General features: G+C 38.6%; 1 protein-coding gene and 2 long non-coding RNA genes across 4 annotated transcripts; 2 read left to right on the top strand and 1 right to left on the bottom strand.

The window, feature by feature from the left end:
- The first annotated feature begins 319 nt into the window (after positions 1 to 319).
- LOC120903542 (lysoplasmalogenase-like protein TMEM86A) lies at positions 320 to 8,364 on the top strand. 2 transcript variants are annotated; one of them, XM_040313028.1, is made up of 7 exons: positions 320 to 472; positions 1,246 to 1,363; positions 5,623 to 5,792; positions 5,871 to 6,061; positions 6,451 to 6,566; positions 7,593 to 7,694; positions 7,843 to 8,364. In XM_040313028.1, exons 2-7 carry the CDS (start codon positions 1,337 to 1,339, stop codon positions 7,978 to 7,980), a joined length of 744 nt encoding a protein of 247 aa, XP_040168962.1. In that variant the 5' UTR covers positions 320 to 472; positions 1,246 to 1,336; the 3' UTR covers positions 7,981 to 8,364. The 2 variants fall into 2 exon arrangements, with proteins under 2 accessions (XP_040168962.1, XP_040168963.1); XM_040313029.1 differs by having other exon boundaries at positions 326 to 445.
- A 1,054-nt stretch (positions 8,365 to 9,418) lies between these two features.
- Positions 9,419 to 10,159, top strand: LOC120902641. Its single transcript, XR_005739452.1, has 3 exons — positions 9,419 to 9,471; positions 9,542 to 9,639; positions 9,733 to 10,159. It is a non-coding gene; the product is annotated as an uncharacterized LOC120902641 (long non-coding RNA).
- A 627-nt stretch (positions 10,160 to 10,786) lies between these two features.
- LOC120903361 lies at positions 10,787 to 11,423 on the bottom strand. The gene is made up of 3 exons (XR_005739585.1): positions 11,245 to 11,423; positions 11,090 to 11,191; positions 10,787 to 11,016 (listed from the first exon to the last, which is right to left on the bottom strand). It is a non-coding gene; the product is annotated as an uncharacterized LOC120903361 (long non-coding RNA).
- Positions 11,424 to 13,947: the final 2,524 nt, after the last annotated feature.

Below are 13,947 nucleotides of genomic sequence, written 5' to 3'. Positions count from 1 at the left end.
TGTCATGTCACGGTTTTCTGCCAAAATTTAAGTGCGTTTTTTTAATTAAAATTTATATGTTCATACTACTTATAATTTATTTAGTATGATTTGACTTTTTTTAAATTTTTGATAATTATAACTAGAAAGTTATTAACCAACATAGGAACATAGAAAACAATGTAACTTGGGAACAAACTGTATTTTAAAAATCAATGTTTTATAAATCCCATCCTACAGGAATAACAGTACCATGTAGTGTGAATTATTTGCATTAATTGTATTCTTACCGCTGTTTTCTAGGAACCCTTTACAAGTTTGTAGGTGTTCAATCATTTAGTTTACTTCGGTTTATGCCAGCAGTATCACGTAACAAGTATTGAATTGAGCATAGTGCAGAATACTCAAGTGAAAAAATTTTAGATATAGGAATACAATTGTTAATTCGTGTAACGTGAAACTGCTGGTATGAATCCTGCTTGAGGTGTAAAAGGTATTCAAGGATTTCGTTTGAAACAAATTCAATACGCTTTCTCGTTCTGCGCAACACATCATTAAACCGGACACAGCGAGAAAGAATGTTGATTTTGTTGCTCAAACATTTTTAACATAACGACTATCGTTGACATTTGCATGCATCGTGTCGCAGTCAAGGGATCAACTCACTAAAAATCGTACAAGTGTTCTGCGATCGTGGGATAGTGCGCCAAACGTTGTTTACATTTGTGTTAATTATGACGTATTACAGTCTGCTCCAGAAATACGCGGTTTATGAGTTCCTGAAGCAAGCGCTTAATTAAATTTTATTAAGAAATATAGGCGCTTATTAAATGTTAGGGTAGTTTTGTTTAAACTTTGTGCTTCTATTTAAATCACAATTAATTTAATACGATTTGTGAAGCATATTATGATATTACTGACAAAAATTCAAATGAAAATTTTAGCAAAAAAAAATAAACTTTGATAATTATTGCAGTATATATATATATATATATATATATATATATATATATATATATATATATATATATATATATATATATATATATATATATATATATGACATTTTTCAAACGATGTGTTATGGATATATGTTAGCGTAGTGAATTAAACTCACTAGCATGAACAACACAGATTCATATTATGTTTTAAAAACACAACTAACCAGTTTGTGATGCATGAAAACTTTTTTGAAATTCTTTGAAAAATACTTAATTAGCATGAACATTTTAAAATACTTTACACACATTATTTTGTCTATTTCAGATTGAGTTTTCAATTAATTACCTTGGCGGCATCAACAAAATAAGAAGAAATCAATTTTTGTTTGTGAATATAACACTGTGATAACGGAATTATGACGCAAAATGCAATCGACCGAAAAGTAAGTCTAACTTTTAATCTTATCTTTGTTTCAGTCGTATTCAATCTTAAGTCAGTTTAATTCGGATACGGTTAACCTATGTTATTTGCTTTGCACATGACAGATAACTCAAACAATTAGTGATGGGCGCTCGAGATTGGAACCTACCGCTTGTGATTCTATGTTCGGAATCGATTGCGATTCCAATTACGCTTTCGGAATCGATTACATTTCCTATATTGAATTCGAATAAGATACCAGAATTTTGAACAAACAAAAATAATGTCTAGAATTTTGAACAAAAGAAAAACAATGTTACTAAAGAGCTGCATATTATAGTAAAATACAATGGCTGTGGCTACAGTCGATTGTACAAACGATCCAATCGTTCATGAATTGGATAAAAATGAAAGTGAGTGGGGGAGGGGGGGCATTGAATAATTTGCTTTAAAACACTTTATAAACATCGAGCCTCAACGCAGTGTTTCGGGTGAGCAAATAACGCGATGGCATGAGAGCGACAATTTCTCGTGCGACTGTTATCAGCATTTTTTTCATGGCGATAAATGGCAAAGTGCATTTCGTTTTCATTCTTCTTTCCTTCCTCATTCGTTTATATGAGAATCATTCAACGTCAGATTGAAAGCTGAGCGATGAGCACAAGCCATCATACAAAACGCAATGGCGCGGCGCTTAAAGCGTTTCAACACTTTGGGTAATTGGGTTCAAACCAAGGACTGGGTGGGAACGAGGTCAAATATTAGCCAAAATCGGATTGGCCATCTTGTATGCAATTTGACAGCAGAAATCCTTTGAAAATTCATCATTCCCTGAAACATTTACTGTTACTACAGGCATACATACTCTTCCTGTAAAATGTATGAACCAATTAACATTTTTCTTGCAATAACCAGAACGATCTATCATTTTAATCACAAATAAAATTTGAATCGAAAAGGGCTCTTCGATGTCAAACTGCCTTTAACGAATTTTTGGCTACTTTTCAAATCGTTCTGCAATATGGGATCTCGTTCCTTCACAGTCCTTGGGTTCAAACCTAGAATGGACCGTCCTCCTTTAGCAAGGACTGACTATCCGGCTGCTTGGTAATGAATAAAATCTCGAAAGCCTGTGTAGGCCGGCATGTCAGCGTAGGAAGTTACGCCAAATAGAAGAAGAAGAAGAATATAATAATTTCCACGTATGATGTGGGACAAAAAAAACTCAAACATTCTCAAATTTATTTTATTTTGTAAATCTATTCGATTTAACATTAGAACAGAAACATTAGTTTTTCAGCCTCCAACACCCCAACCGGCCTTGCCGCAAGTTTTCAGTGGATGATTAAGTCTTTTTATAAGGTTTACTTACGTTTCTTTCAAAAGTTATATACATTTTTCAATTGTTTGTTGTATAAAAATATATGTAGACCATCTATAAAATATGATTATCATGTTTTATAAAAACCGGCGACGACTGGCTCCAGACAATTTCGGGGCCATGAGCCAGTTGTTCGGGTCACGAGTGGTTTCAGATTCAAGTGCTTGAAAAACACTTGCCCTGTCGGTGAAGATTACGTTGGGTTTTGTTTAGGTGAAAAAAAAAAAAGATTTATAGCTGGACCATGAGAAATTTGTTGTCAATTGATCCCAAAACCTGTGAAAAAATACAACTGTACACATTCTTTCTTCTTTCTTTTGTGGCGAAACTACCGTTGTCAGTCCAGGTGTATGTAAGCCAGTACAGTATGTTCCTGAGTTACGCGGTTCTCGATTTACGCAAAATTGGAGATACGCGGTTTTCTAAATTTGATTGATCAAACGTCAAATCAATACAATTTGCTACAAGAATTGTCAAATGCAGTATAAAGAGCATTTTTGCTAATAAATTTAATCCCCTTAAAAATCAAGAATGGGGCCCTTCACGATTCTAGTCAGCTTTTTGTATGGAGTTTGACAGTTGGAGGCCGAAATCATGTAAACACTCCATACAAAATCACACATAAAACTAGCCTGCGATTTTCATTCTAGATTATTCTAGCATCAAAGCTAGAAATAGATTCGAGTACCTGCTCGAAAAAATTGCAAAACACGTCCTACCCGCCGAAATAACGAACGTTATAGCACGCCAGATCGTTCATTTTCCCCGCACAATTATGAACGTGAACCTTATGACCAGGACATTCACGTTAAGAACGACTTATCCGTCGAAATAAAGAACGTCCTAGTACGCTAGGTCGTTCATTTCCGCCATACAAATATGAACGTTAACCGTAATACCAGGAAGTTCACGAAAAGAACGTCCTACCAATCATAATAAGGATCTTCTGGGTCTGCCTAATAATTTTCAAGATGAAATACACGAATTATGTTCATCTTGCTAAAAAACAATTTACCATATTTTCTTCAACTGAAATGAACGAATGAATCGCGATTCACGTTCAGTTCATCTGAATGAAAGAACTAGTACGCTCACGTTCATGGAAATGAACCGAATTGCTTAAGCCTAGTACGCACAAACCGCTTAACTCGGGAACAGACTGTAATTTGTTATCTATGGCTTGTTGATGCACACATAGCAAGATAGCCTGTCATGGGGGCTGTGTCCATAAGAGGCTTTACACACTTTCACAGTCCTTTAAACTGCTTACCTTCGCAAGCAAATTTATTCCTCAGTAAAGGTGCTCCAATCAGGAATTGCAGTTATACACGATAAATAAAATATTTAAACGATAAATATTTAAAATATATTTGTCTTCGTCTTCTCCTATAGACCATATCTGTTGTCGATTAAGCCGTGGCTTAACTGCTATCAGAAAAACAATTAAAATGTTTTTATTTTTTTTAAATATGATGAACGTTAATATTATTTTTTTAAACTCGTTACATATGAAGCTCTAGAGCAGAGCTTTCCAACGTTTTTATTATCGCGCACCACTTGGCTTTCTAAATACATTTGTCGCAGCCCACATTTATTGAGGGTATCTATTTTTAAGATTTAGTTCAGTTCGTTAATAACATAAATAAAGTGATTTCCGACCCTAATCGCCTTTTTCGCAAGCAATATTGTTTTCGAAGCATTCAATATCATCGTTTGGCACAATGCATCATCGATCGCGCCTCTATTCCGTCGTTGCGAGAAATCAATAGGTTGTGTTAATCTTATTCGAATCCCACTCATTCGACACTGCCAATTTCGCAATATGTTTCGCATATAACTAAATTATTCGTATCTTCCAAATTATGCACAACCACTAAAGACAAACTTAACATAATCGATTAGGTATCTAAAACACAGGGTTTCTCTAGCCAGCTCAACATCGGAAGCGAGCAATCCGATCCCGTAAAATGCATTTTTACAATAACAATTGAATCTCGAATGATCTGACATTCATTTGACAAAGTTGAATAGGGATTTCAAGGATTGGAAATGAAGCTCACAGTGTTGAGATGCGGTGCTCGTTCGAAGAAACAACATACAGGTGGTCCCCGAGATGCGCGAAAAGAATAAGAAATTGGTTACATTATATTACATTATATTATTATATATTCCATTATCTCCCATTAAAGGCACAAATATTGCACATACGTGGTTGCTTAAACTTGTTATAGCAATATATTTTGACAAGCTGGCGAGCTCACAGCTGGCTGGCTCACAGTGTTGAGATGCGGTGCTCGTTCGAAGAAACAACATACAGGTGGTCCCCGAGATGCGCGAAAAGAATAAGAAATTGGTTACATTATATTACATTATATTATTATATATTCCATTATCTCCCATTAAAGGCACAAATATTGCACATACGTGGTTGCTTAAACGTGTTATAGCAATATATTTTGACAGGCTGGCGAGCATTGTTTATTTTCCTTGTAAGAATATTTTTGCGAATCCTACTTGTTTAGTCAATAAACTAGTAATTGTGAGCATGAAATTACAAAAATAACACGCCTAGCTGTCACAATCTTCACACTTCACTCTTAAGTTGTGATTTCATTTGAGGCAGGTTTCCTTAACACCTGATGTACATCATCTGGAGCGATTGTGCTATCATCCGCTGCGCTTGTCTTTATAGTTGCTTGCATTGTTCTAACAAATGAAAACTCCTGTAACGGAAAAGTTATAAGCTCCCTTCAGCATCATATCCATTCATTAAATTAGACTTTATAGTTTTTATCATATTATTTCATATTATATGTATTTTTTATTAGTTTATTTGCCCACAAGCACTTTTTTATTTGAATTTTATTTTGATTATAACATTTACGAAATAATATTTTTAGGACAAATCAACTATCTCAATGCTGATACCGTTTATAACATCAGCAATAATGTATTTTTCGTTGATTCAACATACGGAACGCAGCAGCACATCTTCAACAGTGCTTAAATGCATGCCCATATTCAGTTTACTATTTTATGTGATGTTGAAGGATTCTAAAGCAAGTAGAAAGTGTGTATGAAATGTTTCTTTTATTTTTATTTACATGCAGAAATTATATTTCTTTTTCTTTTTTTGTTTGACTTTTAGGGCAAATTATCACAGTCGCATTTTCTACGGCCTTGTGTTTTCTGTTTTGGGAGATTTTTTATTAAATTATGAATTATTTGAACCCGGCATGGGTGCTTTTGGTGTGGCGCAAATATTCTACATATGGGCGTTTGGAATGAAACTAAACAAACTATGGATTGGTACAATTTTATACCTAACAGGGTTTTTAGGTAAGTATTTATCTACGCACGAGTTTTAATAAAATCTACTTTATACATATTAATCACTAGCTGACTCCCCTTCCTGGTTTACAAGAGTACCTATAAATTTATCCTTGTAACGATGTTAAGTAAAATAAGCAATGTTTAAAGGTATTTTCAACTAGAATGACCCAATAATATGACCGTCATGAGTACAAGCCTAGAATAGACCATCCGTTGTAAGGACTGACTATCCGGCTGCGTGGTACTGAAAACATACTCGAAAACATGCCTATATATACCGGCATATCCGCGTTGGACGTTTAGACCAAGTTGATGAAGATCTCCCTGCTTAATTTAAATCATGAAGGTCAAAACATGTATTCATTATACTCTCTGTTATTTTTTATCTTTTTCAGCAATCACGCTATTTTTTGAAAATTTAAATACGGTGATTAAATTTTGCCTACCATTTTATGCTATTCTATTGTTAACCATGAGCTGGAGATCATTGGCTAGAATCGACAGATCGGATGTGAGTACACGAAATCAAATAGTTTGTAAAATAACTTAAACCCAGTAGTATGGAGACGGGTTTGCCATCTATCTTATATATATATTTATTATATGTTTTTGCAAGGGTCACAATACTTAAATCTGATAACAAAATCTCACACAACTTAATGGTCAATGTAACTAAAAGACATCAGAATGATTGGAATTGGAATTGTTAAAATTGTGTGAGTTAAACAAATTGGTATTATCTTGCCCGTTTAGTTTCAATGAAACGAAAATGAAAATTTATGTGGATAAATAGAGATAATGCTAATAAACAGGATAGCAAGGAATGAATAACTGAATTTAAAAAATAATAAAAGAATTAGAAATCAAAATCAACAGATAGAAGTTGGACGGTGTGACATTAAAAATCTAAAATAATAATAACAATATAAAATCAGAAGCCAGTATGAAATCTTGAAAAAAGTCATACAACAATAGCCAAGCATAAATAGGAAATAAAATACTCATATCGTTCATTGAATATGTGTATGGAACATTCAAACGGATCATTTGAGCCGAAAACAGTTCTCCGTGGCTCTATATAAGGGACAGCTTAGTGTCTTAAGGATTTCGCAAGAATGGATTTACGCTAATTATACGAGAGCATCAATTTTATGCAAAAGTGAACCAGATTGTAAGTTGATGCGTACATTTAAATGTCAATCTCTTAGTGTTTCCAGTCCAAATAGGTTACACCGCTTATAAGTCGGGTAAGAAATATCCCTGCCCACAAATTTTAAAAACAAAAATCGTTTAAACCTCAAAACAAAAATCGCCTCTTAACGATTATTCCACTCAATGATGTAAGGCACGTCCATTCCAATAGAGGACGTACGTATTCTTTAATCCAAAAAAAATTGTTATGGAGTTTGAAGTTGGTGCTGAGACGCGTATTCTTTTATATTTTTAATTTTTGGTCATCATACTAAAAAATATCGTATCTCAAGGAAATAGTGTCTGAGGATCTCTTTTCAAATTAATTTCTAAATGTTTTTTTCAGAGCTATTTGCGGATTGTGTGTGGCATTGCCAGTATATTATTTGTAATATCTGACGGTATAATAGCAATCGACAAATTTTTCACTCCTATAAAATCGGCACAAGTAAGTAACTTCCATTGTTCAATAAACAAACCTAACTCAATTTTTCACCAAAATATTACGGGTTTACTCGGCTGATTTGCTTTGATCCAAACAAATGATTACAAAACTAAAAATTATACAATTTTTTTTTTGTTGTCTTCATTTTCAGACGTATATCATGATAACGTACTATCTCGCGCAAGTCGGAATCACGCTTAGTATTAATGATGTTCAACTGTATAAGACTTCAACTTTTACGGAATCCTCCAGGCAAAGAGACAACAAATCTAAACATAAATCGTACTAAACAAAAAGCAAACCTAATTTTAATGAAGGTAGCATTCAAAGGATGAACTGAAACAAAAATCTAATGTTGTTCATCTTTTTTTTTTTACTATTCTAAACATCTTTTCTGTGTCGTTAAAGTCACAACAAACATACAAACACATACATAGACGATAATCTGTCTATTTCAGAACATTTTTTTTATTTGTATTACATGTACTGGGATATATTATTCAGAATTATGGGATTATGGTAAAAGGTATTAAAATCGGACAACAACTTGAAGGCTACAATATAGGCAGGGCAAAAGATGAATGATAGATTTTTTTAATGAATTAGAGCATGTTAACATGGACTGACACGGCCAAACTAATAAACATTAGCAAAATAAAAATTTAACAGTCTATACGTTTTTGAAATACTTCCCAAATTATCACAAAGCTTCCTTGCACTTTCACAGCCGGTGTTATCGTGAAAAGGAACTCTACGTGCAGTGGGATTTGATTCAATGGAATTGTTAATCAGCCGTACCGGCGAACTCGTTCGTTACTGGAAAACGTTCGCCGCGACGCTCTTTTTCACTCATTTCATAGGCCTCTAGATAAAAAATTAGAAAACCGTATAGATTGTGTACTGGCCAACCTAGTGGTACAACCCTGTCCTATCATGAGCGACGAATGTTTCTCGTCGAACGAGTTCGCCGGTACGGCTGAATGACAAAGACCCTGGCCCGTAATTTCAACCACATAATTGAATATTGGGAAAAGGAGCATCCCAAACGTAGAGTTAGCAGATTGCAGAGCCGATGGCATACGATTCTATCTTCACCATTAACATGAGAGAGACAGAGCTTATACCACGAACGTACACGAAAGGTGTACATGCTTCACTCATCAGGATCTAAAGGCAAGGACAAGGCAAAAGAGACACAGAAAAATTTCCTCACGGCTACACATGTCCTTTTGATGCGTTGTCTATGCATCTCGCTCGGTATCACAGCGGCATACGGCAGGTAAGCAGTACAAATGCTGCTACCTGACACGCACACATGTTTATAGAACACAACTATTCGGTTCGGCTCGGTAAACTTCACGAGGACGCCAGAACAAAAGGGCGCAGACTTTTTCATGATTTTGTATGACTTCGGCTGTTTTGGACCACGCGTGTAGGCGCAGGCATTAACCCAAGTAGCAGAGCCGAAGTTGTTCAGTGATTTATCTGTGTGCCAAAGCGAGATGCCTTGTCTTCTCTCTCTCTAGATTTTGGACGGCAAATCGCCGCGTGTGTGAGATGTGTGCGTGTGATGAAAAATGATGGATCGCAGAAGTCCTTCGTTGGTCACACACACATGCATCTACCAGCGGATTGCACTACACCGTGTTTACCCATCTTTCTGGATCTACCATGATTTTTTTCTGCTATCCCACTCATTTTCCTCAGGTGTGATGTTTGTGTTTGGTAGTGTTGCTTCTTCTTCCATTGAGGGATGATTTATCCTAGCTAACTTGTTGAGGTAAGTTTTTGATCTCATATGTGCTTCAATGTACTAATTCAAGTAAAGCTTATCGGCTTCTAAGTTACAGGTGCATGCACCATTCATCAACGCCTACCTGTTGGCATCATCAACAATCTTCAAAGTGGGTGACGGAAAGAAATTGTTTTCCAGTTTTAAAATATTAAGGTAAGTGTTGCTCTCATCATATACGCAAAACTATCCAAAGTAATACGTACAACATACATTAATTATTGGTTCATTTTTATTGACAACGTTTAGCACAACTCAGCCACATAATAACGCACTGGATTACGCTAAGAACCTGTTGAAACGCGCGCAGCCCCCGGGCGCGATAGGAGAAAAGGAAGAACGAGAGGAGGAAAAACTAAAGCCAGCGCGCAGCTCTGATGGTACCCCTGACGCAGTAAGAAGAAAAAAAGATCGAGAGGAGGAAGAACGGTACATTTGGAAGGGGGAGACTGTTCTGCCGTCTACACAGTGTAAGTATGCCAAAGCACGTGTTGGAAGGGAGAGAAAAAATTGGAATAAACCGCATGCGAATGTGTGCATACAGCAAATGTAAACATGTGTGCCTCATCATTTCTATAAGCAATCCGAAAAAGGGGTGGAGCAAACACATTTGTATGCGTGAGGTGCAGAAGAAATCAGAACGTTATAGTATGTGTGAACGCGATCGTTCGGGTGGAAGGTGTCTATGTGTGCGTGAAACCACATTTCCACTTCTTCTGCAAGTGGGTACGAAAGGTAGGGTACATAAGGGGTACGAGACGATCCCATACAAAACTTCGGCTTTTTGCGGACTGGGAAGCGCAAGCCCAAGCCCATGAGATCAAGAAACTTACCTCCACAAGTTAGCTAGGATAAATCATTCCTCAATGGAAGAAGAAGTAACACTGCGCAAAACGTAAACAAGGAAAGTAGGGGACACAAGAAATTGCACATCCTTCCACAACGAAAGTTCTGGACAGACTGAGGATGCCTAACACCCGGATGAGTGGGATAGCAGAAAAAAATCATGGTAGATCCAGAAAGATGGGTAAACACGGTGTAGTGCAATCCGCTGGTAGATGCATGTGTGTGTGACCAACGAAGGACTTCAGACCCCGCTCCTCGCGTTTTTCATCCATCATTTTTCATCACACGCACACACCTCTACACGCGCAGCGGTTTGCTGTCCAAAATCTAGAGAGAGAAGACAGGGCATACCAATGTGTTTGCTCCACCCCCTTTTTCGGATTGCTTATAGAAATGATGAGGCTGTTCACATTTGCTTTATGCACACATTCGCATGCTGTTTATTGAATAATATCCCTCTCCCTTCCCACATGTGTTTTGGCATACTCCCACTGTGTAGACGGCAGAACGCTTTCCCCCTTCCAAATTTACCGTTCTTCCTCCTCTCGTTCTTCCTTCCTCCTACTGCGCTCGGGGTACCATCCGTGTTGCGCGTGTTCAGCTGGCTTGAGTTTAGTGATGACGTCATGAACAGGAGCTGCGCGTGTTGAACCGGCTTCTGTTAAGTAATGACGTCCTCACTGGGGGCTGAATGAAGCAATAACGAATGTAAGTAGTATGTATTACTATGGAGAGTTTAGCGCATAGGATCAAAACTTACTTTAATATTTTAAAACTGGAAAATATTTTCTTTCCGTCGCTCCTTTGAAGATTGTTGACGACGCAGCAGGTAGTCGTTGATAAATAGCGCACACACCTGTAACTTTTTAGACGCCAAGGGTTAGTTAGTGCACAAGCACACAGCAAGAAACTTACCTCAACAATGTGCTAGGATAAATCATTCCATAACTGAGGAAGAAGGAACACGGCACAAAACGTAAATGAGCAAAGTACGTCGCACAAGAAATCGCACCTCACTTCAGTACATCCTTCCACAGGGAAAGTTCTGGACAGACTGAGGATGCCTAACACCCGGATGAGCGCGATAGCAGAAAAATCATGGTGGATCGAGAGAGATGGGTAGACTCGTTCCAGCGATATCCGCTGGTAAATGCATGTGTGTGTGACGAACGAAAGACTTCTAACCCCGCTTCCCCCGTATTTCATCCATAATTTTTCGTCACACGCGCACACCTCTACATGGGCGGCGGTTTGCCGTCCAAAATCTGTGCAGCGAAAACCCTATACGCGAGAGCCAGTTACAAGAAAGTCTGCAAAGCTACCGAAAATAAACGGATTGTTACCAGGCGTAACAACATTCAAAAAATAGTCTTTCTTCTTTCTATGTAAGTTTGCTACTGTCCCTTTTACGATGGCGGCATTTTACTCGATCAGCTGATCTCCTTGACCTTGTTTGCCCTAAAGTTGACCGCAGATGAACTTTCTCCTAATTGGCCCTAATGTTGGAGATCTAGCTGTCTCGTATTTTCGTCCTTGTCTGTATGTCATAGCGCCATCTGAGGGATTTATTGCGACTTATTCGAGCTATTATCAAGATAGCTCGATACATCCCGCTGCGCAAATTCGAGCAGTTTTCTGCGTAGTTTTTGCGTACCCGCTGCGCAAATTCGAGCAGTTTCCAGCGCAGAAAATGCACCAAAATCTGCGCTGGCCAGCGCAGATTTTGGCCCGTTCCCCGCGCTGGACTTCAGCGATTCCTGCGCTGGGTCGAGCAAGTTTAGCGCCATCTGCTGGCGAAATGGACGAACTATTTATGGCGGCGGAGCAAAAAAAACGGTCAAAAAAAATTAAAAAAATTGGTGCCCATTTTTTCGTCCGCTTCTTCTCCCTCCCTCGCCCTGCCCTGCCTTACTTGCGCTTCTGCCCGTGCCTTCCGCCGCCAGCTGATTGGCTGTTGCGGTGTATGCGTTGATACTGATATGTGCATTGCGGTTGTGTATTGTTATTGGTGGATGTTAGCATTTATTAATTGTGTGTGGCCTTGAGACGCTGTGGGAGAAGCTGGATTGGGATTCAAAGTGTTATCGGTGTATTGATGGTTTATTTTATTTCGTGCCGCTGCTGATGAGACCATTCGATGCCCCTGCCAATTGAGGGTGAAGAAGCCTATTTAAAACAAGCGTAGGAGAACGTCTAACACTAATGTAATATTTTTTAAATTGTACATGTTTGATGCTTCAACGACCTTCTAAGCATCATGTAGCACGATCTATAGTAGCAATAAAATATTTTTTTATGTGCCAAAATCTGTCTCGAGTTTTCGGGTCGCGACACACACACACAACGCGGGGAAAGTGACCGTCCACTCTATCATGCCGCGATCCCCCTCCCCCTCACGGTGCTTTGGATGAGGATGCGCTACAAGTTAAGCCAGCAATTCTACCGATAAGGTAGCGGAAATCGGTGCGGGAACCCCAAAACTGTTTCATTCTAATGCGTGCATTGTCACCGGCAGCGTCTACACACTCCATGCATTCTTAGAAAACGCACTGCACGCCGCCCGATCGATTACCGCTACCTACGAGACAATACAACCATTTAATTGGCACCATCATCTTTGCGACCGGGTCTGCTGTTGGGGGTATTAAAAAGACAAACGATCGAAGCAAACGCGCGTGTGATATGTAGCACATTTCTTTCCAATTCAGCTAGCGGATGCAAGTGGAAACAACATTTTGAATTGAATCCATACAAAAGAGGATTCTGGATTTGTTTATTACGGTGCGCGTATGGTGCTGCACCTGTCCGTCCAGAATCTGGTGGCTTGTTGGTTTGGAGTAGTTATCATGACGCCGATTGACCGGCACTGCCTTGGAATGGGTTCGGATCGGTAGGTTCATGTTTTGGTCGATTGCATTCCGTGCATTTGTCGCGTCACAGCGGTAATACGGCAGCAACAAAGATAATCCAATCTCTTCTCCGGGTGTGGGCTGTTACGCTATGTTATTCCTCTTCTTCTTATTATTATTATTGGCGTAATGGCCTACGCGATCCTGCCGGACTTTTCAGGACTTGAGTACCACGTAGCCGGATAGTCACCCCTTGCTACGGCGGACGGTTCATACGCGGTTAGAACCCACGACGGGCATGCTGTTAAGATGTGCGGAATGATGGCGGTGCCGCGGGCCCGCTCCTATCCAGCGGGCAACTTGCATACTGCCACACTGTATCCTGCCCGATGCATACGCTGCAGGCAGGGGGAAGGATGCAGCTCTACAATAAAAAAACACCGTCATGAACACCTTCCTTTCTTTGACCGATCGATCATAACATTCCGGAAGAAAACACATTCGGCGACAGTTGTGCACACACATGCACACTCACACCCATGCGCATACGACTCAGCATATCTGTGCAATCTACAACATATAAAAAGGAAAATCATAGTGTCACATAAACTTAAGCTTTATGTAATTTGGTTTAAGCTTTCCTATGCACAGCCATGGCCACCTGTCTTGCGTGCGCTACTTGGAATTAGGGTTCTGCGCGTTGCACAGCAAACCCTCCAACGTGAACTAGCGATTCCTTAGTCATTTGTACATTGCAGCGATTGAACTC

This window comes from Anopheles arabiensis, chromosome 3, assembly GCF_016920715.1.
Source record: "Anopheles arabiensis isolate DONGOLA chromosome 3, AaraD3, whole genome shotgun sequence".
Lineage (NCBI taxonomy): Eukaryota > Metazoa > Arthropoda > Insecta > Diptera > Culicidae > Anopheles > Anopheles arabiensis.
Note: the sequence above shows the minus strand (reverse complement) of the source record. Positions and strands in the feature narration are given on the sequence as shown.